We start from the raw sequence: 26,852 nt of genomic DNA, 5'->3' as shown, positions 1-26,852 counted from the left end.
GATGCTTACTTTCATGTGCCGATTCATCCCAAGCACAGAAAGTACCTGAGGTTCGCGGTTGGTGACTCGCATTTTCAGCTTCGGGTCCTGCCGTTCAGATTGACCTCTGCCCCGAGGGTCTTCACCAAGCTGATGGTGGTGGTGGTGGTGGTAGCGTATCTCAAGAAAGGGGGGATTCACGTCTACCCCTACCTGGACGATTGGTTGATCAGGGCGCGATCTCCCGAGCAAGCCCGGGATCATCTGTCCGTCACCTGCCACTCCCTTCACAAGCTGGGCTTCTCCCTCAACTTAAAGAAGTCTCATTTGACACCTACCCAGCGGCTCCAATACATCGGAGCAGTGCTCGACACATCCCTGGGGCAGTGTTCGCCTCCCCAGGTGAGGGTTCATCACATTCTGCAGATGGTGGACATTTTTCAACGTGCCCAGCGTCTCCCGGCGTTCGGGTTCTTGAAGTTGCTCGGCCTCATGGCATCCTGCATTTTCCTGGTCCTAGAGGCCAGGCTGCAGATGAGATCTCTGCAGTGGGCTCTCAAGATTCAGTGATCGCAGTTCTCCTGCAGGATGTCGGATCCTATTCAGATTCCACCCTCGGTCGCTCAGGATCTTCTGTGGTGGGCCGTCAAAGGCAATTTGATGAAGGTAGCTAAGTTTTGGTAACCGTGACGATTGTGACAGACGCATCCCTCACGGGTTGGGGAGCTCATGTCAACGAGTTGACAGCCAGCGGACGTTGGTCTCCGTCTGAGTCCAGACTCCACATCAATCCGTTAGAGCTGTGGGCCGTCAGGCTAGCCCTGAAGGCTTTTCTGCCATCTGTGCGGGGGAAGAATGTCCTAATTATGACGGACAATACAGTGGCCATGCACTACCTCAACAAAACAGGGGGGTCAGGTTCACTCCCGTTGTGCAGGGATGCGATGCAGCTCTGGTTCTGGGCCATCCAGCAGGAAATTTCGATCTCAGCAGTTCATCTGGCGGGAGACGAAAACACGGTGTTGGGCACTCTGAGCAGGCAGAGCACGGTCTCTCACGAGTGGGAGCTGGCTCAGAAAGTTCTTTTGGAGATCTTCGCCCTTTTGGGAACCCCACAAGTGGATCTCTTCACCACCAGTGTCAACCGGAAGTGCGAGAGATTCTGCTCACGGGAATTTCCTCCAAGAGGAGCCTTAGGGGACGCGTTCGTAGTGGAGTGGTCCTTCCCACTGCTGTATGCGTTTCCTCCAGTCCCCGTCATTCTGCAAGTGTTGCAGAGGTTACCGAGGTTCAGTTCCCGAATGATCCTCATTGCTCTGGCATGGGCCAGGAGAGCGTGGTACCCGGACCTTCTAGACATGGCCATCTGCCCTCCACGTCGTCTTCCCTATCGAGACGATATGCTCTCATGGGAGGGGGGTCGGGTTCTCCATCCAGAGGTCAAGTCTCTCAGCCTTCATGCTTGGTATCTGGAAGGTTGAGGTATAAGGATTGGGACCTCCCGGAAGACGTGATGGAGGTGTTTCTTTCTGCCAGAAGGCCTGCAACAAAATCCCTGTACTGTTGCCGTTGGAGAAAGTTCTGCGACTTGTGCAGGGTACAGAATGTGGATCCTTTCCAATGTTCCATCCCTTTGGTTTTGTCTTTTTTGCTTTCTTTAACCCACAAAGGCCTGCAAGTGGGTATCATTAAAGGTTACCTGGCGGCACTGTCCATATTTAAGCGCTCATCTGAGGAATGTTCTTATTTTAAAATTCCTTTGATTTCTCAGTCTCTAAAAGGGCTAATTAATGTGTTTCCACCGTCGCCTTTCCAGGTGCTGGGATTTGAATTTGGTTTTACAGTTCCTAATGGGAGCTCCGTTTGAGCCCTTACATTCTTGTCCATTGCGACTGTTGTCCCTTAAAACTGTATTTTTAGTTGCGATTACTTCCGCACCAAGAGTGAGTTAATTGCAGGCACTTTCCGCCAAGCCACCCTTTACTGTTTTCCATAAGGACAGGGATGTCCTGCGGGTGCGGCCTTCTTTTCTTCGAAGGTTGTGTCGGAATTCCATTTCAGCCAGAAGGTGATTCTTCCGGCGTTTTATCCTCCTCCACATCCTGGTAAGGGAGAGTAGAGGCTCCATAGGTTGGATCCTAGGAGAGCTTTGAGTTTCTATCTCTCACGGATGTCAGAGTGGACGATCAGCTCTTTGTTGGTTATGCCGGAAGACGTTTGGGTCAGGCTGTTTCCAAGCAGACCTCGTCCAGATGGATCATTTTGACGATCTCTGAGTGTTACCGTTTGGCGGGAAAGGACCCTCCAGTAGGTTTACGGGCTCACTCTACTAGGGGTGTGGCTGCTTCCACTGCTCTGCAGAGGGGTGTTCCTATTCGCAATATTTGTGGAGCAGCCACGTGGGCCTCTGTCCATACTTTTCTGAGACACTATTCCTTGGACTCCATCCATGGGCAGGATTTGGCCTTTTGTAAGGCAGTCCTCTATTCAGCCATTTGATTGGGCATTCTAAAATTCTAATATTGTAAATTCTTTTCCACCTCCATATGTTGGTACTGCTTTGGGAGTCTGTCAAATATGTGGAATACGTCGGAGAACACAATCCCCTCAAAGAACAAGTTACTTACCTTATCTGGTAACGTTCTTTCAATGGGATGTTCCTCCGGCTGCCTCCACTGCTCTGCAGAGGGGTGTTCCTATTCGCAATATTTGTGGAGCAGCCACGTGGGCCTCTGTCCATACTTCTCTGAGACACTATTCCTTGGACTCCATCCATGGGCAGGATTTGGCCTTTGGTAAGGCAGTCCTCTATTCAGCCATTTGATTGGGCATTCTAAAATTCTAATATTGTAAATTCTTTTCCACCTCCATATGTTGGTACTGCTTTGGGAGTCTGTCAAAGATGTGGAATACTTCGGAGAACACAATCCCCTCGAAGAACAAGTTACTTACCTTATCTGGTAACGTTCTTTCAATGGGATGTTCCTCCGCTGCCTCCACTGCTCTGCAGAGGGGTGTTCCTATTCGCAATATTTGTGGAGCAGCCACGTGGGCCTCTGTCCATACTTCTCTGAGACACTATTCCTTGGACTCCATCCATGGGCAGGATTTGGCCTTTGGTAAGGCAGTCCTCTATTCAGCCATTTGATTGGGCATTCTAAAATTCTAATATTGTAAATTCTTTTCCACCTCCATATGTTGGTACTGCTTTGGGAGTCTGTCAAAGATGTGGAATACGTCGGAGAACACAATCCCCTCGAAGAACAAGTTACTTACCTTATCTGGTAACGTTCTTTCAATGGGATGTTCCTCCGACGTATTCCACATTGAACCCTCCCAGCCTGCCCCTCTACAGAATTTCTTATGCGATTGCAGCTTACGTTTCCGCAAGGCTTTCTGCAGTCATACTGGCAGGAGATTGGTGCCACACGTTCTGGGAAAAAACTACAACCGAGGCTACGGACCTATATATAACATCCGGTGATGTCGACCCTCGGCGGAGGCTCTCGAGGGACAACGTATCGATGTCATCGACGCAGGACGCCCTCTGCCGAAAATTTTCCGAAGCAGCACAGCTGTGGTCATTATCTGTCAAAGATGTGGAATATGGAATACATCGGAGGAACATCCCATCGAAAGAACGTTACCAGATAAGGTAAATTACTTGTTCTCTGGCAGCAAATATGCCTAAGGACACGTCCAGACGTCAAGCAGAATATTCAGATGGGTCATAGCCCCTCTCTTAGGCTATGACTGACAAATCAGGAACCTCTGTCCTCCAGAAAAGTCCTTCCCCCCCTCCAGACCCCTATGGTTCATCCTTATGGACCAGAGTTAGGGTTGAAGGATATATGGATAAACCCTCTAAGTTTGTTGACTTAACAGAGAAGTTTATCACCCCAAAAAGGCCATGGGAGGAGGATTTACCTCAGAATGATGGTGCTGGAAACTGGAGGGGAGAATGTCAGCTTCCCACGCTATATTAAGCATGATCTCAGAATCAGGCCCTGAGATGGGCAGCCAGGAGAAATGACTTAACTGAAGCAGGACCTATAATGCCAAGTTTGGATTTGCCCTAATACACTGCCTCCACACCTCTGAAGGATGCCATGCCCTGACTGTCCACATCACCCCTCGCTGTGAGCTGTACCCTTCTCTCTGCTATTAACTGTGCAAGGCAAATCCTGTTATGTACATATTGTACATGATCCTAGCGCGCTTGTCCGTACTGCCCCCTTATAAAGCCTTTGATCACAGACTGCTTTGGCCTCTGTTATGAACTATTAAGGATATTTCTGATCCAAAAACCATAGAACGGAATGAAATGGAACATCAGAACCGACAAGTCAGGTAGGCCGTAGAGAGACAGGCAGGGGAATGGACCGAGGTAGACAATAATACTGATGGTATTTCCTGCCCTGACTGGAAAGCATAGAGTCATGACTCTTTCATCTCCTGGTACAGTATTCACACCTGTTATATGCCCTAGCAAAGGATTAATGATTCAGCAGCACAGTGTTACAGATAACCACTCTTAGATTGCAGTGCATCCATTGGGACGCCTGGATGCTCGGTTTTGTCTGGGACACAAATGCTTTTCAGGGTACAGAGGAAAAATGGCTCTTTGTATTGTGGCAGACTCCGAATCATACGATCATTAAAATTGCTCCCCTTTAGAACGGTCAGTAAACATGTGGCTCACAGATAAATGTATTTTGTAAAATGTGCTACACAACGACCTATTCATCTTCATTTTTTAAAAACATTTCTTGAAGAAGGTACCTACCAAGTTGCATTTTTAAAGAAGAACTTACTTGATGCACTCACTTGTTCATTGACTCAGGAACATTATACAAAACCTATGACTTTGGCCAAGAAACCCATTTTATGCATAATGACACTAGCATCCCTCAAGGCCACATTGTACATGGGTAACATTCTCCCTACCTCTGTACACAATACTGCTCCGACTGAAGCACTCCAACCTTACCTGACCATCATCAACATCTCCCTAACTCAAAGCATCTTCCCCTCTAACCCCTAGACCAGACAAATCCTCACGCTTCTCCAAAAACAAGGATCTCAGAAAGTAATGCACCAACACCCATCTTCCCTTCCTAGGTAAGATCCTTGCGAAAGCAGTAGCAACGCAACTACTCCAACACATGAAAGCCAATAACCTTGTTCAGTCCTACCAATCCGGCTTAAGGTGCAGATAAGCACATAAACAGCTACCATCAATACGATTGACGATGCCCTTAACATCTTTGTTGATTGACATCCTTGCCTCCTGGTTCTCCTTGACTTCTCAGCAGCATTCAGCACATTAGACCACCGGGCACTAACCAACAATCTACACTGGTGCATTAAGATCAGCGAGATCATCCTCAGCTGGTTCAAATCCTATCTTGCTAATCACCACCAGTTTGTACTAATGTATACATCCAGATCACCAACTCTACCCATCACCTGTGGGGTCCCACAAGGATACATCGTCTCCCTGTGATGTTCAATCTTAACATGGAACCGCTCGGGATCCTCCTTGCTCCACACAACCTCCACATATACCAATATGCAGAAGACATGCAGCTCTAGCTTAAGATATCATCCATCGAAGACATCCACAGACTCAAGGCCTGCCTCACATTGGTCAGATGTGTAGATTTCCAGTTTTTACCTGAAGCTTAACCACTCCAAGAATGAGTTTCTACTGCTAACCAACAACACTGAACACCCTAACATTCAGACTGGGCTCTCTGCTATGAACCTTGAGGGCTGCACACCCCAGCTGGTCACCAGTACCAAGTCCCTTGGGTTCAACATTGACAGACGCCTCTCCTTCGAACAGCACATAGCAAGGAAGACACAACCAGCTTTTACCAACTTGCTCTCCTGTGAAAGGACAAGCCCTTCATATCAGAAAACAACTTCAGGTCTGCTGTCCAAGCCTTAGTCCTCCCCCACCTCAATGGTGGCAATGCACTTTTGAAAGACCTTCTGATGGCTACGGTGGCAGCCCTGAGATGTCCTGCATGCTACAGCATGACTCATCAAAGGACTCGGCAAATTCAACCATTTCACCCCAACCCTCATTGAACGCACTGGCTCCTGCTGCAAGCCTGTATCATCTCCAAAACCTGCTGCATCATCTACAATACTGTCACCCTGAAGTCCCCAGGCTACCTCACTGAGAAACTCAACATATCCAGAGGCATCCGGTCCACCAGAAGTAAGGACTTGGGCAGGCTTGAACTCTGCTGGTGCAGAAAGAAAAGAACCAGAAGACCGGCTTTTTGTCTTTGTCCCAAGACTCTGGAACTTCCTCCCCATCAACATCAGGCTCACCCCTCACCTCTACAGTTCAGGAAGCAGCTCAAGACTCTCCTCTTCAAGGAATGGCTCCACCCTAACACCTAGGCCCACACACCCTCCACACCCTCCCTGAGACTAGGTGAGCTGCTCCCCACTATTTCCTCCATTGGATGCTGGTGATCCCTTGCTACCAAATTGCCCGCCCTCCCCCTCCCGGGTAGCAAGCTCCCTGCTCCCTTGTTTCCCTGCTTCCCTCACCATGTCCTCCCACTTATGATTGGAAAGTGCCCTGCTCCTTCCCGAAGCTAGGTCTGCACTCAATAAATACCCTAATATTAATAGTAACAATAACTGTCATTTTGGACCGCTAGTATGGCCAGAAATGGCAGCTTGGTATGTGCACGTGTAAGGGAATCTGCTACGGAGTGGTTCTGACGGAGACCATTTATGTTGTTGGTGGTGATAATAGAAATGTTTAGTAAAGCTGTTGCAAAGGAACTTTACTTCTTTGGAAGGTATTTGTTGTGGCAAAAATTATCGTGACCAAGACAATTATTGTTGCTATTTGTGAACTGAGAACTTGTCCAAGAAAGAGGAAAAACATTATACTCGTTGTTTTGGAACTTTACTCTGACAAGTGTTGGAACTTTTTTGTTTAAATCTAGGATTTCCTTGTGCTCTTTTCTTGAACTGTGGCATAGCATAACGTGTGAACCTGGGGAAAGGGAATTCGCCCAGGTTATGAAGAGATGCTGTGGTTACATTGTGAATGCAATTATTTGTTATTTTGAACTGTCATGTATTTCCTTATTCATTTGTTACAGGTATAAGTGTGAGGGACAGATATCATTTGTTAGAGGGGTTTTTTTTGTTTATTTTAGGCAGGGAAATTCTCATCAGGCTAGGGAAAGCAGAATATTCATCCAACCTTTGAATATAATAAAATGGCATTTGTTGAGAAACCTCTACAATGTGGTCCGCCTCACATTTATGTGTTCAGTACTCTTAGATTGTCTGCCCCCTTCATTACCCAAGATCTGTGTTCCCTCTGAGCTGTACCCCAGAGTGCACTTGCCAAGCTTCATTGTCGGTGCAGCTCAGAAGACCATTAGCAACGCACATAGACAATTGCCAACTTCTGAAGCATCCATGAAGCACAGGTCACAGCGTTTACCTGCGATTTTCTTTCCCTGTTAAGAAAGCTGAATTATACTAGCTAGTCTCAATATTCTGGTACATCCATGTTTACAGTAAACCTAGCGATGGTGTCCTTCAAAACCTAATAATTTGCCCTCTAAGGATTTTGGATAGGTAAATGTCTTGTTGGGCCTCTCTGACTTTACCAACTTTACCAATGCTAACATCCACTGATAAAGGCATGCAAAGGATAAAAAAAATTGGAAATAGCCCTCTAGTTACACATAGGGCCTCATTACGAGTGTGGCTGTAAGCGGTTAACGGCACCCTTAAGCCCTTACAGCCGCATTCCAAGGTCCCTTAGCGGGTCCCACTAAGGCGGCTGGTGGGAGCTGCTAAGGGACCAGAGAGCTAAAAACGGACCCCCTATAGGGGCTCGAATGGGAATGGGGAATGGTTTTCAGAATGGGGACTTACCGGGTCCTCCAAGGTTGGAATGACCCGGTAAGTCCCCATACCGAGAACACGGACCCGGTATGTCGTATGGGGGTAGCCATGGCACTAATAGCACCTTGGCTACCTCCATACTCGTAATGAGGCCCATAGTGTTAGATCAACAGATATTCAGAAATCTACCAGACTTTTTAAGCAATCTCCATCCTTTCCATGTTTTCAGTGTTCTATCGGGCATACACTTTGACAAATGCTGATTCATCTCTCTTCTATACATGAATGGTTTCTCTGAGCACTTGTATAAACCTAACTAACAGTATAAGGGTGAAGGGAGGTTACAAACAATCTTGTTACCAATGCAAAGTAATTGTGGGCATGCAGATTTGTGCCATTTTCTTACACTGCCCATAATATCCTAGTGTGGATTTATAAAATGTTTGCATGCAAACTATTGTGGGTATGAAAATATAATCCCCAGAGGAGCACCTATACCTTTTACTGAGTCCTGTCAACTAGCTTTGGAGGCTGGCCCAGGAGCCCAGCGGCACAGGTGCACATTCCTTATTGGTGAAGGACAAATTGGCCCATTAAACAAAAGTCTGCTATTTCCGCAGTATTGAGTGAAGGGAACATGCTGATTCAGCAGCTGAGGGATTTTCAAACAATCACGTATTATGGGTTTATACCTTCTAACACCTCTTCCATCTTATTACATTGTTAACAGTGAATTGCAGAATAGGGAACCCTAGTTTCAGCAGAAGGCACTCCATCTGGCATACCTCTGAGCAGTGCTGCTATTAACCTATAAGACAAACATGTGGGGTTGTTTTTAAAGGGGCTCAATATTGAACCTCAGGAAGTCTCTTGTTTGCACAATTTTCTTTAGGCGGGTGTGAGGAAGGGTGTGAAAACGTCTAGATACTGGGCCGAGTAAATTCACTTCCAGGGTTACAAGCAGAGCTCCAAGAAGACTTTAGGAAGTTTGGGGTCAAATGATTTTTCATGGAGTAAAAAAGTAATATGCATTGCCAATTGGAATACTTTTCAAGTGAGTGGAAATATATTTTAACTCTAAAACAGAAATATTTTTGTAATCCAAACTTCTTACCACCAAGTAATTCATGCTTATTAAAAGATTGTATTTCTTGTTAATGCTCCTCTCAAGATCAGGAAATGAGAGTCCCTTCCTGTGCTACAGGTCTGCTAAAGACCACTGATTTGGCATCATCAGATCATCAGTGGGACCGTGTGTTGTGCTTCTATGGGAGTCATTTTGCAATTAATGCAAAATGCATGCAGAGAACCGCCATTTGCACTTTGGTGCTGTTGTGTCCCCTTCATGCAATTTGAAACATTTACAAAGCGCAGTGCAAACTTGGAGAGTACGTGAAGAGTAAACACCCTTTACTCTTCACCTATACTCTCCACTTTGTAAATAAAATGCTGCCTGCAAATTATGCTACACAGAGTACTTTTCCTAGGTACTGGGGCAGATCCTGAAGTCTTGTATTGTTTTATGAGTTCTCTTGGAACTACATATAAAACATTTGCTTTTTAGCCAATATATTTGGGAAAGTGTTTTCAAATGCAACTATACTCATTTATTAAAAAAATATACAGCGGTTGGGAAGGGGATATTCTCTTGTACACTCCATTCAGAGATGATAGGTCATTAACTACACATTCTCACAAAGCAGAATACCCCATTGGTCAGTTGTACACATGGAAAGTAATGTGCACATGGAAGTAACCCATCTCCGGACGTATATATAAAGGGAACACTTCCCTTGCATGATCCTTCCTTTGCCAGACTTCAGACACTACCACATCCATCTTCTCACTCTATCCGATAGAACACTGTTTTATTTATTTATTTATTTATTGTTGTTCATACAGAACTTTAACAACAATTCATCGTTCACATAAAAAGTTAACTCATACTTCATTAACAATTTCTAACAATTCAGGTAGTATTCATATGATGCTTACAAATCACCAATTATAACAAAAATAGAAATAAAAGGTTAAAAAAGCATACTTTCCTTTCTAAAATATTTCTTACATTGGTTCTCACAGAGAACAAATCCTGCTCATTTCATTACATTATAGCTCCATCAATTTTCTTCAGTAATGCACACTTCCATCTCATACTTCTACGAATCATGTTCATGTATATAGATGATAGTGCAAGCATTAAAAACAGTTACGATAAGTTATACCCCATGCATGTCGATCAACATATTAAACTCCTGTTTCAGAACTAATGAGGAGAATAGCTGTTTTCCATACCTGGTATAAGGCTATGACCAATCTTTTGGATGAAGTATTAAGACATAAGTGCCAAAAGTCTATAGATGCAATATGCTCGTAATTATGCACATACCGACCATACATCGTATCTATACAAGTTGGTAAGTTTAGGGCATGCATTCAGTATGTGTCGGGCTGTTTTAAGATTACTATCAATATTGCATATATGACAATTCCTTTGGGTCAAGGCCAACTGCCACTGGGTGCCATGCGTCACTCTCACCAACAATTGGTTAAGTCGCATGAGCAACCTAAATCGACGTACCGCTGGGGATGGACATTATATCAAATACTGTTGGGGCAATGGTACAGATGGACTATACCTTCCAGATAGACATAATTGTGCAGTTTTCCCATATATACAAAGTTATCAGTCCATTCTTTAATTCGGGCCTTATATATAAGTGCTCTTTTAATACGGTCATATCTCCGACATTTAGACCGCTCCGGTGACCAGTTCAGGATCAGGTAAGATTCCAAACAAAGCTGATTGTATTTTTACGACATCTCAACATGCTTAAAGTTAAAGATCCCTTTTCCCATGATCCTCAACATGTCACTGGGCGGATGGCTGCTAGCTTTCAGTGGGAGCAGGTCTCTTTGGTACTGCACAATAGCTCTAATTGAAGTTAGACCCCATTCCACACTGATATATTGAATTGGAAATGCTGAGGGTAGATTAAGTATTGTCCGCCAGAAGTACCCTTCCACTTTGTCCAACCAAGATAGATTATTAAGAGTAAGTGCCTCAAGGCCATACACCAACACAGGTATAAACCACTGCTTATATAGCAGCATAATACCTTTGTAAGTGTACCTCTCATGTTGTAAAACAAATCTATGCAATAAATTGGTGATATGTCTGGCACGCTGTGAATTCCTCTCAATCAGAGTGGAGTTTCCTGATTTACAATCCATCTCGACCCCGAGATATTTATAACAGGTAGTATAGTCAATTACACCCCAGCTGATCAGAACACTCTTTGGTATCACCTCTACTCTTTCTACCCCTGATGTTATCACCACCTTTCTTACTCCTCCTGATAGTCCCACTGCCTCAAGGCAGATGGAATTATCAGTACTTCTCCTCTCTTGATGTTACACCGCCTTCCTCAACCCTCTTGATAATTCTGCCTCCTTTTCCTCTCCTGATGTTGCCAACTTCTTACTCACCACTCTGCGTATCACTGCCTCCTTTTCCATGCCTAATGTTACTGCCTGCTTGTGCACCACTCTTTGTATCACCTCTTCTTTATCTTCACTCCAGCTTTAACCCGCCCCCCCTTTGCTCACCACTCTGGGTATCACTGCCTCCTTCGCTCCACCTAATTATTATCCTGCCAGCTCGTAGGGAAGACTGTTTGGCCTGAAGGCTCATTTGTTCCTCAGTAGCCTGGGCCTGTACCATCACAGCCGCCGGGCCATCTACAGTGGCTGATGCACACCACCTGAGAGCATCGGCCCGCCTGATTGGTGGTTGGGATAACATATCCCAGCAAGCCTGCGGAGCCGGCAGGCAACACCTGCCCCCTCTAAGGGCCACCTTAAAGGGTAAGACTTACTCTGTCTGGGCCTGCCTGGGGAGAAAGGGGGCTCCCCTCTTTGCTCATTGGCGGTGGCACCCACCTACATGATATCAAGAATCCTACAATCTTTGTAACCCGGCAAGCATCCCCCGCTGTGGCATGCTCAGTCTGCCTGGGCCTGCCTCCAGCTCTGGCATCAATATCCAGGGTACGCTGCTAATGCTCTTCCTCCCGCACCCTCAGCACGGCACTCTCCCGCCATTCCCCTCTACTCTGCTGCCTTAGCCCCTGGGCCTAAACCAATACACATTCACTGCTCAGCCTGCCCTTATACAGCTGCAAAAAGCTCTATGCCATTGCGCACATTTACATCGGTGGCTCACTGTTAGCATCTTTAAATAAGCAACTGCATGTGTGCTCTTGCCTTATTCTGCCCTCCGCTTGCACATTGGCCTGCTGAACGGCATCTGAAAACGTTTTTCTCCTTGTGTGCATGTCAGGCTCACTGATGAATTCCTTCACTTGTTTTGCCTGAATTTTGAATCTGCTGCCAATGCCTAATGTTGGCACTCGTATCACGTAACTTCCTTGAACAACAATTGGGGGCTCTAACTCCCCTGCCAGCATTTTACACCTCTGTTCTGACCCTCAAAATGCTCCTAAACTCTGCTGCCTCTGTCACTGTGCACCTTTCCTGCTGTTATGCTTGGTGCATTACACATTTAGCTGCCCCGTTTGGAAATACTTGCATTCTCCAAGTATGTGTGACCTTAAATCTAGGTTGCCTTTTTGAATTGCTGCATTTCCATGTATATGTGAATTTCAAATCTAGGTATTTCTAAATCAGTCTGCCTTGTTGAACTGGTGCATTACATATATTGGTAAATTTCAAATCTAGGTGTTTCTAAATTGGCTGCCTCTGTTGTACTTTCCATTTTCTTGTTTGTGGATCCTCAATTCTAGGGTTTAATTGAAATTCACTGACCTCTGTGATATTGTTTAAACCCCCCTTATCTATGTCTCTAGGCTGCTGGCACCTGGTGAGTTCCTTTGTCCTTTGTGCAGCTCTCCTTTTGCTCCCTCTCCCCCCCCCCCGGGCATCCGTCCATCCCCCTCCCTCTATGGTGCTCTCCTCCACCCCTGTCTATTCTAACTGCTTCTTAATGACCTATCCTCCCTCTCTATCGATGCCTGGAAGGAAAAGAATTAAGACGCGTCTCTTGGCTTCTAGTCCAGGCCTGCCTATTGCTGATATTTATGTCAATGCTTCCTCCAGGCAAAAAATTACCCAACATCCTCTTTGTTGTCCCATCTCCACACCTATGAACTTCCCATATGGTCTCTATCCTCTCTCCTTTTACTTCTTTGCCCATTTATGATTGAACCAGATGGGAAGTGCCCTTGGCTCACTTCTCATCCTCTCATCCTCTAGGTGCATCATTAATGTCTATCAGAATGGCACATGGCTCTCAGCACAACCTACCCCAACTCAACAGGCATCTCCCATCTCTCTTTAATTTCCACCCTTTTCCTGCCACTTTTCTGCCTACCATCCCTCTGGCCCCCTCACCCTTACCAATGGTGTACCATGTCCCTGAACGCCCCCTTGTAAGACCTTTAAAGATGAAAACCAGCTTCACCTAGCTACCCTGAATTCTCACTCTGCTGTTAAACACACCTCTGACATCTGTCAACCTCTTGAAGACTTTGACCTCTACATTGAAATGCCAGCTCTGCCTAACCGGCCTGGAGGCGGAGTGGCCCTTGTCTTTCCTGAATGGATCCCTGCCTCTATCATACCCATTCAAGCCTCGTCCTCCTTTGAATGTCTTGTCTATAAACTCTGCATCACTGTGCAGAGTTGCAGAACAAAAGTGGTTGGCTTCTCACACATCCTCTGACAAACTGACCTGTCACCTGCTCCAAAGGCATTATAGACTCTTCTCCATCCGGTCCAAGAAGCGGGCCCATATTCAAACCACATCTCTGATGCCACTAACAACATGGCTGAACTTTTTAAAATCTGTAAGGAACTTGCCAATCCTACTGCAGTCTCTACTTCTCCTCTTCCTTCCCAGGTCCTCTGCATTGCCTTGGCCTCCCATTTCTCAACCAAAACACAGGTCATCCTGTCCTCACTCTCCTCAACTGCCATCCCTCCTCTGCCTGCTCTTAGGCCTCCCCTGGCCCCTCTCTCTCCATCCCTCCTACTCTCCTCCTTCTCACCCATAGCAACGGATGAGGTCTCCAAGACTGTTTGATATATGAAAGTCTCCTCCAAACAACTGCACCCCTGCTCCTATAGAACTTTCAAGGACAACATTGACACCCTTGTTCCCTCTTTGGCTGAGTTCTGCAATCACTATTTAGCCACTTGCCTCTTCCCATCACCTGTTAAGCATTCCTTTGTGCACCCACTCCTAAAAAAAGCTGTCTGCTGACCCTTCCTGCCTAGCTAACTATGGCCCTGTCTCCACTACCCCCTTTCTGGGGAAAACTCCTGGAGAAGTTGGCCATCTCCAAACTATTCCACCATACTGAATCAGTTGGCTGTCTCCACAACCACCATTCTGGCTTCAGAGCAGCCAGAGGCACGGAAACTACTCTCCTGAACACCCATGAAGACTTGCTTTCAAACCTTGTCTCCCAACGCTCCTTCTATTCTCATCCTCCTTGATCTGTCCTCTGCCTTTGACACTGTCCATCATGCCACCCTCCATTATACTCTGTGCATCATGGATCGGGCACTGGATTGGCTGACTTCCTTTTTTCATATCGGTGCTCCCAGGTTCAAATGGGCCCTTTCCTGTCCTCTACCACACTCTCTGCTTGTGGCGTCCCTCAGGGCTCTACCCTCTCACTGTGGCTCTTTAACATTTACCTTGCCCCTCTTTCCCACCTGATCTCCACCTTCTCTCCTCACTTCCAGTGTTATGTGGATGACACTCCTCAGACCTCCTTTAAGCTCCCCTCCTCTACCTCCTCTACCTCCTCTCCCTCCTCTCTCATTCCTGACTGCAATCCAGGCATGGTGTGCTTCTATCAATCTCTGTCTTAACACCAGTAAAACCGAGATCCTTCTCATTGGAACCCCCCTCCTTCCTTTCCCCCACTCTCTGGCCGCCCTCCTTGGGCCCCCTCCACTCACCCTCTTGTGAAGCAAAAAACATAGGTGTCATCTTCGACTCCTCTCTCTCCTTCTCACCTCATATCGCTGACCTTTCCAAGAAGGCTCACTTTCAGCTTGACCTCCTCAGAGGAATTCTCCCTCTCCTCACCTTTCCCCAGAAACTCAATGTCTCTAGAGCTCTGGTTCTCTCCAGGCTGGACTACTACAACAGCCTCTTCCTCAATCTTCCTCTCTCTTCCCTCTGCAACTAATCTAGAATAGGACTGCAAGACCTATCCTTGGCCTCAAGCCCAGGGACTGCATCTCTCTAGCACTAAATTCTCTCTACTTCCTCCTGGTGCCTGCACGGATCAAATTCAAGACCCTCTGCATCATCCATAAGGCTTTCTGGGGCCTGGGACCGCAATACCTTCAACTTTCTCTCCCTAAATACCTCCCTGCTAGAAGTCCTTTGGCCCTCTAGCTTAAACTCTCTGCAGTGGAGATCGGGGGGTAGATCTCTTTCATCAGCAGGAGCCTCCCTCTGGAATAGCGTCCCTGCCCTCTCAGACTTGAGCCAGACCTTGTTAAGTTAGAGAAAATTCTCAAGAACTTTGTTTCTCCTCCTTCCCTCTCCCCCTTCCTTGCTAAAGCCCCCTGCTGTTGCAACAGGTTCCTGGTCCTGAGTCATACCGGGGCCATGCCCTCCCTCAACAGTCTGCCTCAGCACCCCCTTATCAGCACTTGCCTTTGGGTGCCCCTCCCTGACTAGACTACTGAGTCTGGTCCACCCCCCTCCTCGCACTCGCTACTTGTATCCCATCCCCCAGCACACTTGCCTCTGGGCTCCCCTTAGCACTTATCCAGCCCCATCCACATCCCCCTCGCCCCTCCCCTTATCCCCCCTTTGTCTTGACCTTGCCCCTCCCCCTCCTGCATTTCTTGCTTGCTGCACATGCACAATCCGAATGTCACAAGGCCTAGTAGGACCATTTATTGTTGTTTTTCTCTACTGTTCCCCCTCCCCCTTAGTCTTGTGGCACCTGGAAACACGTTCTGCTGTATAGGCGCCATACAAATATTCAATACATTTTAATTCATTCAAATTCTCCTTTCCTAATGATATTTCCTTTTGCCACGCCACTGGTGATGTCTTCACCTCACTGTTCCCTCTCTCCCTTGCTATTATGACCTCCTTCCTCACCTCTCCAGCTCTCACCATCTCCTCCGTTGCCATCTGGGGCAGGCTGTATTTTTAACCTGTTCCCTCCTCCCTCTGGGCGGGTCTTTCACTGAGTTTCTACGCCTGCGAGAGGTAATTGAGTGGATTTTGGGATTGGCTGGCTTCTTTAGGTGCACCAAGAGCTGATGTACGTCTCACAGTGTGGGATCAAGTCTACATCTGGTCTGTCCAGCATTGAGTAAACTCTCCTAGCTGTTTCCCCTCAGGTTTGCTTTTTATCATCTGATGATGAAGGCCTTTGTGACTTCGAAAGCACATGCATTATTCAGTCATAGCTTAATATTTTCAATTAGTCCAATAAAAGGTATAGTATCAAAAAGAAAACATGTGTGATTTCCCCTCAAATATTTCCACTGTCAGTTACCTACAGAGTCAGCTGCACTGCACTGGCAGTGCCCAATAGGCAGAAACATGTGTCTAGGGTTGCTGGTTGTACTGTTGTACTGTTGTTCGGGGTAGATTGGTGCTTTTAATAAGCATTTCGGTGCTCGGCTACCCTTGTAGATAGGGCCCAGACCTGTATGCAAATGGCTCTTCTCCTATGTGGAAGGCACTGAGTGCTGAAAAGTGTTTGAGACTCTCACAAGTAGGCCACGGCCCATAGAAAAGGCTATTATAGCTTTTGATTGTTCTTGGGTGAGAGTTTCTCACAGTTTGTGTACTCAGTTTGATCTCATGGCCTGCGATCTAATCAATATAATGAAAGTACTCCAGGACATAGCATGAGTTATTCACACCCTTTACACAATTTACACAAAATAGCTGTAATCCTCCTGAGAACTGAGTCCTTTGGAAACGTGTATGCATTTCATCATGGAGTGTATTTGTTGATATTTGTATGTAGAGGAGTCCTCACTGATAAAGGACTTTTCTTCTTTACGCAGTTACTATGGTTTATCCGTCTGGTTCCCAGACGTGATCAAGCACCTCCAAGCTGATGAATACGCATCCAGGGGGCGTCGGTTTAATGGTGAAGATGTTACAAACTTTACTTTCAATTTCACATTGGAAAACCAGGTTCACATGAATGGAAAATTCATCAATGACGGGTAAGAACAACTTTAATTCATGCTGAATTGATCAATAAATTGTCGAATGTTTCACAAAAGAAATTATGAAAATGTGTTGCTTTTCTGGGAGTCTATTGTGAGTGAAATTTTATTGTATTGTGGTGTTCCTGAATCATACTAGTTCATTTCTCTTTTCACCATAGAGCACATGCATCTTTTCAGTCAGATAGTTGTTTTATGAGGACAGGCAATTCGTTTTTTTTTCTGTCTCTATTTGTCATTAATACCCAAGCTTCTGCTTGCTTTGTAACATTTTAAACTACTTTGCTTTGTAACATTTAAAACCCACTTCCTTCAAATGTCTTTATTAGAGAAATCCCACTTAAATTGAACTATCCATACATAAAAAGCAAACATATATATTTTACAAGCAGAACTGACAGCTGTGCATGGACATGTTCATGGCACCTTCTGTAAGAGCACCTCTTTCTCCGAGTACCCCCACGTAGCATGTCTTCCAGCACCCCCTTTTCTGCTTAGGAATGGAAGAAAATATTCCGCCCAAAAGCAAGAAATAGCAAATCTTTTTCCCTTTTTTAACTGCTTATGTAATGTAAAGATAATCTTTCACTGGTGACTTTTACTTTTAAATATGTTGAATTACTTATAAAGAACGTGTTTAACATTGTAAAAGTGGATGTTGTTTAATGATAGTTACAGATAATGTGTGACTGTTTCAAAACGTGAGCCTGTTTGTTTAAAAATTATAAATAGAACCTGATTATTTAAAAAATGTGATATTTGCTACAACGTTTGAAAAGTTAGAAATAACATTCTAGCAAACCAGACCAAAAGCTTTAAACATTATAAAACGCTGTCAGACGTTTTTCGTAAGTCATACATATTTTTGAACTTTTTACAAAAAGTTAGGATTTTTGTTAAACGTTATGAATGTGGTATATTACACTATAATAACAGAAGAGCAACTTGCACAAAAATATAATAGTTATTTCAGAGTTTATAAATACTAGGTTTGTTTCCTAAAATGATATTAATAGATTTAACACCGTTTTATTGAAATAGGCACTTTGTTTTAAAGTTATAAATGTTATTTTTAAGTTTGTTTCAAAATTCTACCATTTGTTCTAACAACTTTGTTAAATGTAACCTAATTTTTGAAGTACTTCTAAAAGTTCTGAGAAAAGAAAAGTTTGCATTAGGTGACTGGTCATGAACAAGCCAAGTACATTTAGTGTTAGTTATTTATGAAAACATAATTTCATGCATAAACAATAACAGTATACACGAACTACACCCTTTAATTTGTGTAAATTATACCTGCTCTCATTTTGGTGTAACATACATTAAAAACAGTAGTCACTAAGCGATATTGTGATTCCAAAGAGAACTTAAAGCAGGCAGTATCTTCCACCGGTTTCACTAAGAAAACCCATTTATGCTACCAGACCACTAGTCAAGCATCTGCCGGTTTATCTTCTGCCAGCATAAGTGGACAATGAAGCCAAATTGATTCCAATCCAAAAACTTTTAACTTGAAGAATCCTTTTCTCAATCAAATGCACCTTTTTCACACACACTTCTGCATTTAACTCACCTCTCCCACTCACTTCCAACCTCAGATCTCAATGGGCACGTTTCAAACACCATACTTACACGATCATCTTGCAGATGACAACGTTATTCATACACATTGTGGGTGTACCTGTCCTGTACACTTACACACAGACACACAACCCAGGACTCACCCATTGACACTCTCAATCTCAAGTCTGTTATGGCAACATTTATACAGCCTGTGATCTGCCACATAATAGCAGAAGTTGTAGATCTGCCATTGCATATTCTTGATGGACATGTTGTTTCCTTCCAAAATTAAACACTTTTGGTGAATCAGTGTAACTTCCATCGGCATAGGTTACACATTTCTTCTGGTATAAATCATACTTACAGCAAAGAATTGCCCAGTGACTCGCCCTTACACTTGTATTACTTTCGCAATAAACCCTGTAAGCCTTTCAAGAAAAGTACTTAAAAAATATGAAACCATTTGCTAAGAGCTATAAATAATTAGAATACATTATTAAAAATGCGGTCCTATTCACTGAAAGGAGTTTTGTTGTAAATGTGTAGCCCTGTTTGTTTCTTAAAAAAAAATAATTTGGATGTTTAAACAAGAGTTATGGCTTTTTAACAAATAAACGAAAGCCAAAGTTGTTAAGAGTGTTTAAAAGTAAGTATTAGCTAAACAGGCATGCATTTCTTAACGTTTAAAATGTATTGCTTAGTTTAAACTGTAGTTACAGTATCTTCAGAGATTTGACCAACTGTTATGTAATCCTGTTTTTTCTGAAAAATTGATATTACTTATTTATAGGTTTTGCAGCTACTACATGTTTTATATAACTTTTTACCTAACAAGGCAAACGTCTCAAAAGAAAATGGATATGTTAGTGTACTAAATAGCCAGTTAATTATTCTATGGATTCAATGCAGAATTTCTGTAGACAATGGGAACTTTCCAGAACTTTTCCTGGTGGAGCGTCTAATCTTTGTTGCAATATTTAATTTTTTGGTAAGAAGATCTTCTAGACATAAATTAACAAATTGGCCTACTCTGAATGCTTTCTCCACTACAACGCATGGTTCTGCGGCAGCTCTCTCTCCATGTCTTAGCCCTGCTTGTTTTATGTGCCTGGTGCAGGACAACACATCTGTGTGCCTGGCACAGGACAGCACAATTGCTACCACCACTGCCTGCTCATACATGTTTCTATTAGCACCCCATTCTGTGCATTGATTTTTGGGGAGAGTATACTTCCTGCTACTAGAGTGCCGTGCTCTACTTGGCCACTAGGGCTACCATGACCATGGTACAGTAAACCGTTACACAGAAATGTAATAATATAAAGACTGAAGATGGGCAGTGCACATAACTGAAAGTTTTGGGCACGCCAATAGGCTGCGGGTGTCATGTGCCACAGATGGAAACTAAATATGTCAGCTTCCCTCAATTGAGGAATAGTCTAGATGCCAGACAAGGCCTAGTTACGTGACAGTTGCCCTTCTTCTAAAGCTAAAACAAGACGCATGTGAATATCACGCTATTAATCCATGTACGCGTGGGGATGGGGGCGCATACTGCCTTCGGCCAGGGCGACGATTTTAGGAAGTACATTATTCTGTTGTGGCGCTCATTCAGTCACTTTTAGCAAACTAGCCCATATTTATTACAGATAACAAAGAACATATGGGCACTTCCGTTCACACGGCAACGTCATGAACATCAGCCATGTTTAAAATATGGAGAATCCGCAGCTGCAAAGGATCAAATTTCCAGGCAGTTTCATCAACAGTGACAAAACGCCATTACTATTGTACATTTCAGAGCAGAAATAATGTTGGGGTGGAATTCATAGTATTAATACTTGTATTAAATAAACCAAAGATATTTTATTTTAAAAAGATTCACTTCACAGAATATATGGGCAGAGTTATACTTCAACTATCTGCCAAAGTCTCTTAGCCAGCGTTGTTGTTGGATGGTGGGGTCGCCAAGCGGGAGGGTTCTGTCACACGCGCAATGATGCTGCTCCAAAAATTACTTTGGGGTGATGTCTGGTGGAGGCAGGAGCGTTCCACATAGACACCTTCGACGTCGCTGGCCCCTTAAGGCACCGGTCTTCATATGTCTTGTGAGGATAGCTCAGCGGCAACGTGCTCGCCTTGGAAGCAAGATGACACGGAGCAACACAGGTTCGATCCCCGGGTCTGCACTTAGAAACCTTTGGCTATTAAGCGCTTTATAAATAACATATCATATCATATTCTTTGCTGAGCCCCCCCTTGAATACAAATATTATTGTAAAGCACGCCTTGAGTAAAAATAGTGTTGCCGGGCCGCTCAAATGCCATATCTGCTTATATTTCTATTGAAAGCAGTCACCATAACGCCACCCCGGCCATCCTTTGTGCTCGGTAAGAGGAGTCAGCCCACAGTTTAAAGACCACTTCTTTAAGGGAATCTTCATGCTCAGCTTCCCACAACCGGATGCAGGAATCCCATATAATATTTCAGAGTAAAAGAGATGGGCCGGAACTTAGGCTGGAAGTTTGAGAGGCAGTCAGAAACTCATTGCACAGGGCCTCTACTCCCATACAGTTGAGAACAGATGAGCTAAGTCAGTCCACCCCAAGACTAGGGTCAGGGTGTAACTGCCCATGGGAGAAAATAGCCAGTCCTCAAGGTCTCAGAACAGGAAGTCAACCTGTGGGGTGGGGCCCACCAGCCAATCCCTACATCAGAAGCCTGGAGAGACACACCTGATTCCTTACCTGTGAGAGGCAGGAAGGCAGCACCAAGTGTGGCAAACTGAGAGAGGACTGCCGTAGAGGAGGTTTGAGCCAATCCCAAGTGTCACACCAAGGCTGCAATCCATCCACATATGTGGTGTCGGATCCCCCATCCCCTTCCCAGCTAAGACACCTGATCCCCCCCTTCACCAGAGAGAAGCTTCGAGGTGGGTCTAAGGGACAATAAAAGACAGGGCCAATGCCAGGAGGCTGGTGGGGTTAGAAGGAAGAGCTTAATCAGAGATTGCCGGTGTGGAGAACAGAGGAGTAGGATAAAGAGCTGGAGAAGGAACTAAAGCTGGAGCAAGAACTGAAGAGTGAAGAAAGGAGACTGAAGGAAAGCCAATGGAGCCTGGGGAGGGCAGGTGGCAAGAGGCTGCAAGAAAAAAACAAGTTTTGGGGTAAGAATGAGATAGGCAGCTGCAGGGGAAGCCCAGAAAGCTGGAGAAAGACCAACCCTGGAGGTAGGGAAAAGAGAGATCCAGGGTGTTGGACTATGAAAGACCCAGGAGGTTGGGATAAGATTGACCCAGAAGCCTGGGAGGGGACACCCCAGGGTGAGAAGGAACATTTGAAGGAGGAAGACTAAGGGGAATTAAGGAGGAGTATGCAAGTTAGGAGAAAAAAGTGGAGAACACTGAGGAAGGGAGTGTTTAACTTAATAATATATGAATGGGCAATGTGAGCAAAAAAGAGGGACCAAGGAGGCCATGAGAGCAGGGTGGGAGGGAACCCCAGGAGAATGAAGAAGTGGACTGTCCTAAGGGGTGAAGAAGCTGGGAGAGATACTAATGTCTTGCAGCATCCTGACTGTTGCACGAAGCTTACAGGTGTTTGAAGCGTTTATAAAGGTGCCTGAATGGTTTAAGAACGTGGGAAGGAAAGTAGATTGACTGTTGGACACGCTTTCCATTGCGGGTGTTTAAGCTACGTCTGTTTAGAGAAGCGACTGGAAAACTGTTTGGTAAGAGCACATGTTTTCTCTGAAAGCTTCTCCACACTTTCCTAATGTATGCATCAAAATCCCAAATCTCTCCACATAGGTGATGATGTTTCCATACTTCGCTGATAGAACTCTATTTTCCTGCACAGTGATTGCATCTCCTCGCTTGCCCAAAATTCTTCAATGCCATTCCTGCTCGCCAATGGCACGATTGATGTGCAGTTTCCAACTGCGGGTTTGGAGATTGTGATGCTGAATCTGTGGTGGAAGATTAGCATATATGCCGCGCGGGGACCACAAGCTTGCGCACTCTTCGTGTTTCAAAGTATCTTGGCAAAGCTTGGTGCCTAAGGTAGAAAGGGCCCTCACAAAGCTGTATAAGATCATTTGCTGTCTAGATTTACTTTTTGTAAAATGGTATAATGTTACTAGATTTTGGGTTAGAATAACGCAAAAATGTATTTATACCGGTGGTTATGTCTACTGGACAAGGTTTTGGAACATTCTTTGAATATGACCTCAAGTATTGTTTAGTAGTTAATTGCTATTTACGAGCTTTTTTGACTTTTAAGATGTATTTAATTGTAGATTTTAAGGTGTCATTATTTGAAGGTGTATTATTTAATGCTTGCTTACCTCCGGCCCTCTAGCACCTTAGAGACACCAGTATTGTGCAATGCATTGTCTAGTTTTGTACAGTACCATGTGTTTGCACTTTCCAACAGAAATCAAATCCAATGCACTTTTTTAATACATATAATATTGGAGGTTGTTATGTACAGTATTATGTTTTTAGCACTCTTTGCCAGAGAAATTAGCTCATTAGCTTATTCATATTGGAGATGGCTGTTATTGTCATGGTTTACATCAAGTTCAATATAAAGCAATGGTGGTGGTGGTGATTATGATGGTGGTGGTGATGATGATGGCGGTGGTGATTATGATGGTGTTGGTGATGATGATGGTGGTGGTGATTATGATGGTGGTGGTGATGATGATTTGGTGGTGATTATGATGGTGGTGGTGATGATGATTTGGTGGTGATTATGATGGTGGTGGTGATGATGATGGTGGTGGTGGCGTTGATGATGACGAATAAAGCAAGGTCCAAGATTTGTTCATGATCCGCGTTACTTAACTTGAAGGACCTGTGTTGGTGCTGTTGGTGCTGTAGATTGAGATTGAAAAAAACAAGAATGTATTTTATTTAGATGTATTGATAAGCAGAGTCCCTTCTGTGCAGTATGTTTTCAGTTACTTTTAGTTGTGCCTGCAGGGCTGGGTATGTGTGCTAAAACGATTCTGTCATTTGCATGTGACAGAGGCGGAACCAGTAAGTCATTTATAGATGGTACTTATCTGAAGGCGGAAAGAACTGTGTCACTCTTGTAGTTTGTGAAGAAGACAAATAGAATTGAAGCCAATGGACCTTTTTTTTGTTAACTCAATTTTATTGGTTTTTACAACGAACAGTAAGCCAATGGACACCCTTGTTTTAGATCCATAGTTTTGGGGAATGGTTGCAAAAGTTTGTCTTTAGTGCCGCACAGAAATTGCATGGTGGTATCACAGTGCGTTGCTGTTATCAGTTCTAGTCATTAGCTGTCCACACCTTGTTTTGCTTGCTTCTCACAATAGTGGTGATTGATCAGGTGAAAGCTGGTGCAAAGTCCAAGAAAACCAATAAATGGGAATTCACTTGGCTAAGGAGAGGTTATAGATTAAATGTGTATGAACAAAATGCTCCGTTACCTAGGTGTTAAGTGTCTTGAAGATCCTATGAGAGCATATGCTACAGTGTGTGTCTGTAGGACTTATTGGGCAGTAGGACTCGACTTGGATCTGCGGTTCCTTTCTTGTAGAAAGGAACAATACTACTGTTTGATCAGGATTGGGGGACTAGCCTTCAAGATGGGAATCCATCAATCTGTTGGGTGATGAAATATTTCTAGTGAAACCATATTGGGGGCCAGGGCTTTGCCTTTGGCAAGATTAGTTATTGCTTCTATTTTTTTTTTAATGAGAACAAGAGTGTTGCTTCTTCTGCTGCTGTCCATCCATTTTCAGGGTTACTGTCTTTGCTCCATGAAGCATAATGGGCTCATGCTGCTGAGGTGTAGCCGGGGCCTTTACTCTATACTGAAATTCGTCACCATCCATTTATTCTCTGACATCTTGGCCTCAATGCACAGCTTCACAGCCCATCTCCCTATAGAATGTCGTTGCATTATTCCACGTGGATATTACTTCCAAATGATACCAATTGTTCGAACTTGAGGACATCTTCCCAGGCACCTCCACGTTCTTACATTCGCCGAGGTCATCCCTGATTGCCCTGTGCTTTGCTCCAGACTTCACTGCCTGTTGGTGGAATTTCGTTTTCTCCCTGCATGGCTATTAATAGCAAGGATGCAATCAGGCTGGACTAATGAGATAGTGACCGATGTGTTTAGGTATCCGATTCTGATATTTGCATGCCACCAGTGTAGGTTTCTTGCATAGGGAACTCCTCTCCACGCCTTTAAATTGTTCTACAATTAGTCACCCAAGGGGATCCTCAACATTTTCTGGATCGCCATACGTTTTCCAAATCTGGTGGGCTGTGCACTTTTATTGTGTGTCTTTCTTTTGTGGTGTAATCATTTTTATTGAACTGGCAAATAAAATACACAATATTTTGGGCATGTTCTGTCAGGCATAGCAGGATTCAAAGCCGCCTCACAAAATGTGTAAACACTGCACGACCTTCCTGTATAGATTAAGGACATTTACAAGAAAGACAGACGCGCCCGAGCGACTGACAAGAAAGGAAAAGAACGAGGGTAAACGCCAGTAAATATGACATTTCACGCATACAATTTGTTGAAGAATGCCCACATCGCCCAATATTTATTTCTCTCATATTTTCCTAATTCCTTTATGTGTGGATAGGACATCCATAGCCTCACCTCGCTTCGCCCATCTATTGTGGATGACTTCATTGTCCTCTAAACCTTTGCAATTTGTCTGTTGAAAACCTCTACTTCTCTAAATAACGATATTAGTTAGGGAAGAGGCAAAGGTAATCCTTTTTGTTATATAAATACAATAGTAATAGTGAAAACACAGGAGCAGCCAAATCTGGTCAATTCTGTCCATGGACACATTCTACTAAGAATGTGCTCTTGGATGTTTCCATGGCACATGTCCCAATAGGCTGATGTCACACCTGCAATGCCTAGAAAAGGCAGAGTCACCCAGATCCGACTTCAACATTTATACCAATGGCCAGTAGGTTCTAAAAGCAATCCTCCCTTGTGCAGATCTTAGATTCCAGTCTATCTTACTTTCATAAATAAATCTGATGGATCTTTTCCACTGGCCCCCATTCAGGGTCAACCCCGATTCTATGGACCAGTACTAAATACAGCTGCTAGGTTCCATGATTTCACCACCTCGGCAGACGAGTATTGTATGCATGGCAGATGCTGAGGTTAAGGGCATACTGGTGACTACACTGTATAAAGTGAAAATGTCTTTTTAAATTCATCGACCAAAAAAAATACCCATTTAGAAAGACTGCATGGAAACTGCTCCGAACGATCTTTCTTATTCAAACTGTCCTGCCCCTGTCACACATACTTGCGAGCAGGGGCTGATTGGTGCGGCCAGGCGAGTGAAGTCACGATAGTGGGGTATGTTTTTTTGTAATGAGTGAGTGTCTGTGTGGGAGAGGGGGGGAATTTTTGTGGTGGGGAAGGGGGAGGAGCTGATAAACATTTGCTGGCTTGTCTGTGTGAGTGTCAGAAGATGAGGGGGAATGTGTTGGGCTCGTACGGGGTCGGGAGAGATGAATGCTGACTTCTTTCGGTCCCTCCGAGACTATAGGATCCATCAGTAGAATAGAACGCAAAGCTTTTCATGTGCTTCAATCTAGTCCTCAGATTGTCCACAGGCAGCCTACTGTCCTTGCACATCCCTAGCTCTCAAGTTCGCTGGTGTTACTCACCTCGTCCAATGCAACCGCTGAATGTCCAATACTGGCAGCATAATCCCGCAGAGATGCATGCAGTTTAAGTCTGTGTGGAAGGCGCCACTAACACAAAGAACTCTGGCAAGAAGTTGCGGCTTGTAGTACAGTTTCAGCATTCCACCATATTGGGCCTCATTACAAGTTTCCCGGTCTGGAATGCAGTGATTCCGCGGCGACGGTAATAAAATTTCCGCGTCCGCAAGGTTGCGGAAAGATCAGCTGATTATGTGCTGTCGGTCGCGCGCACCACATGGACGCGGAAACGGTGTCACCGTCGCCACGGAAACACCCACGGAAATGGACATAGCGGTGCCACAAGTAGTGTAAAAACTGTGTCCGCCGCCATCGTCACGGACACGGAAGCGGAAATACCATGATCGCAAAACCGGAAACAGAGAGGCGGCCATCATATAAAGCACAATCCACTTCCATCCAGAGTCAGCACAA

At 44.6% G+C, this 26,852-nt stretch overlaps 1 protein-coding gene across 1 annotated transcript in view; it reads left to right on the top strand.

Moving 5' to 3' along the window:
- Positions 1 to 26,852, top strand: part of SV2C (synaptic vesicle glycoprotein 2C) — an 865,364-nt gene that overhangs the window by 761,174 nt on the left and 77,338 nt on the right. The window contains exon 9 of the mRNA XM_069627452.1: positions 16,954 to 17,118. Within this exon, the coding sequence (XP_069483553.1) occupies positions 16,954 to 17,118 (165 nt within the window). The remainder of the gene's footprint in view (positions 1 to 16,953; positions 17,119 to 26,852) is intronic.

This window comes from Ambystoma mexicanum, chromosome 6p (assembly GCF_040938575.1).
Source record: "Ambystoma mexicanum isolate Mex_15411 chromosome 6p, UKY_AmexF1_1, whole genome shotgun sequence".
NCBI classification, from domain to species: domain Eukaryota; kingdom Metazoa; phylum Chordata; class Amphibia; order Caudata; family Ambystomatidae; genus Ambystoma; species Ambystoma mexicanum.
Note: the sequence above shows the minus strand (reverse complement) of the source record. Positions and strands in the feature narration are given on the sequence as shown.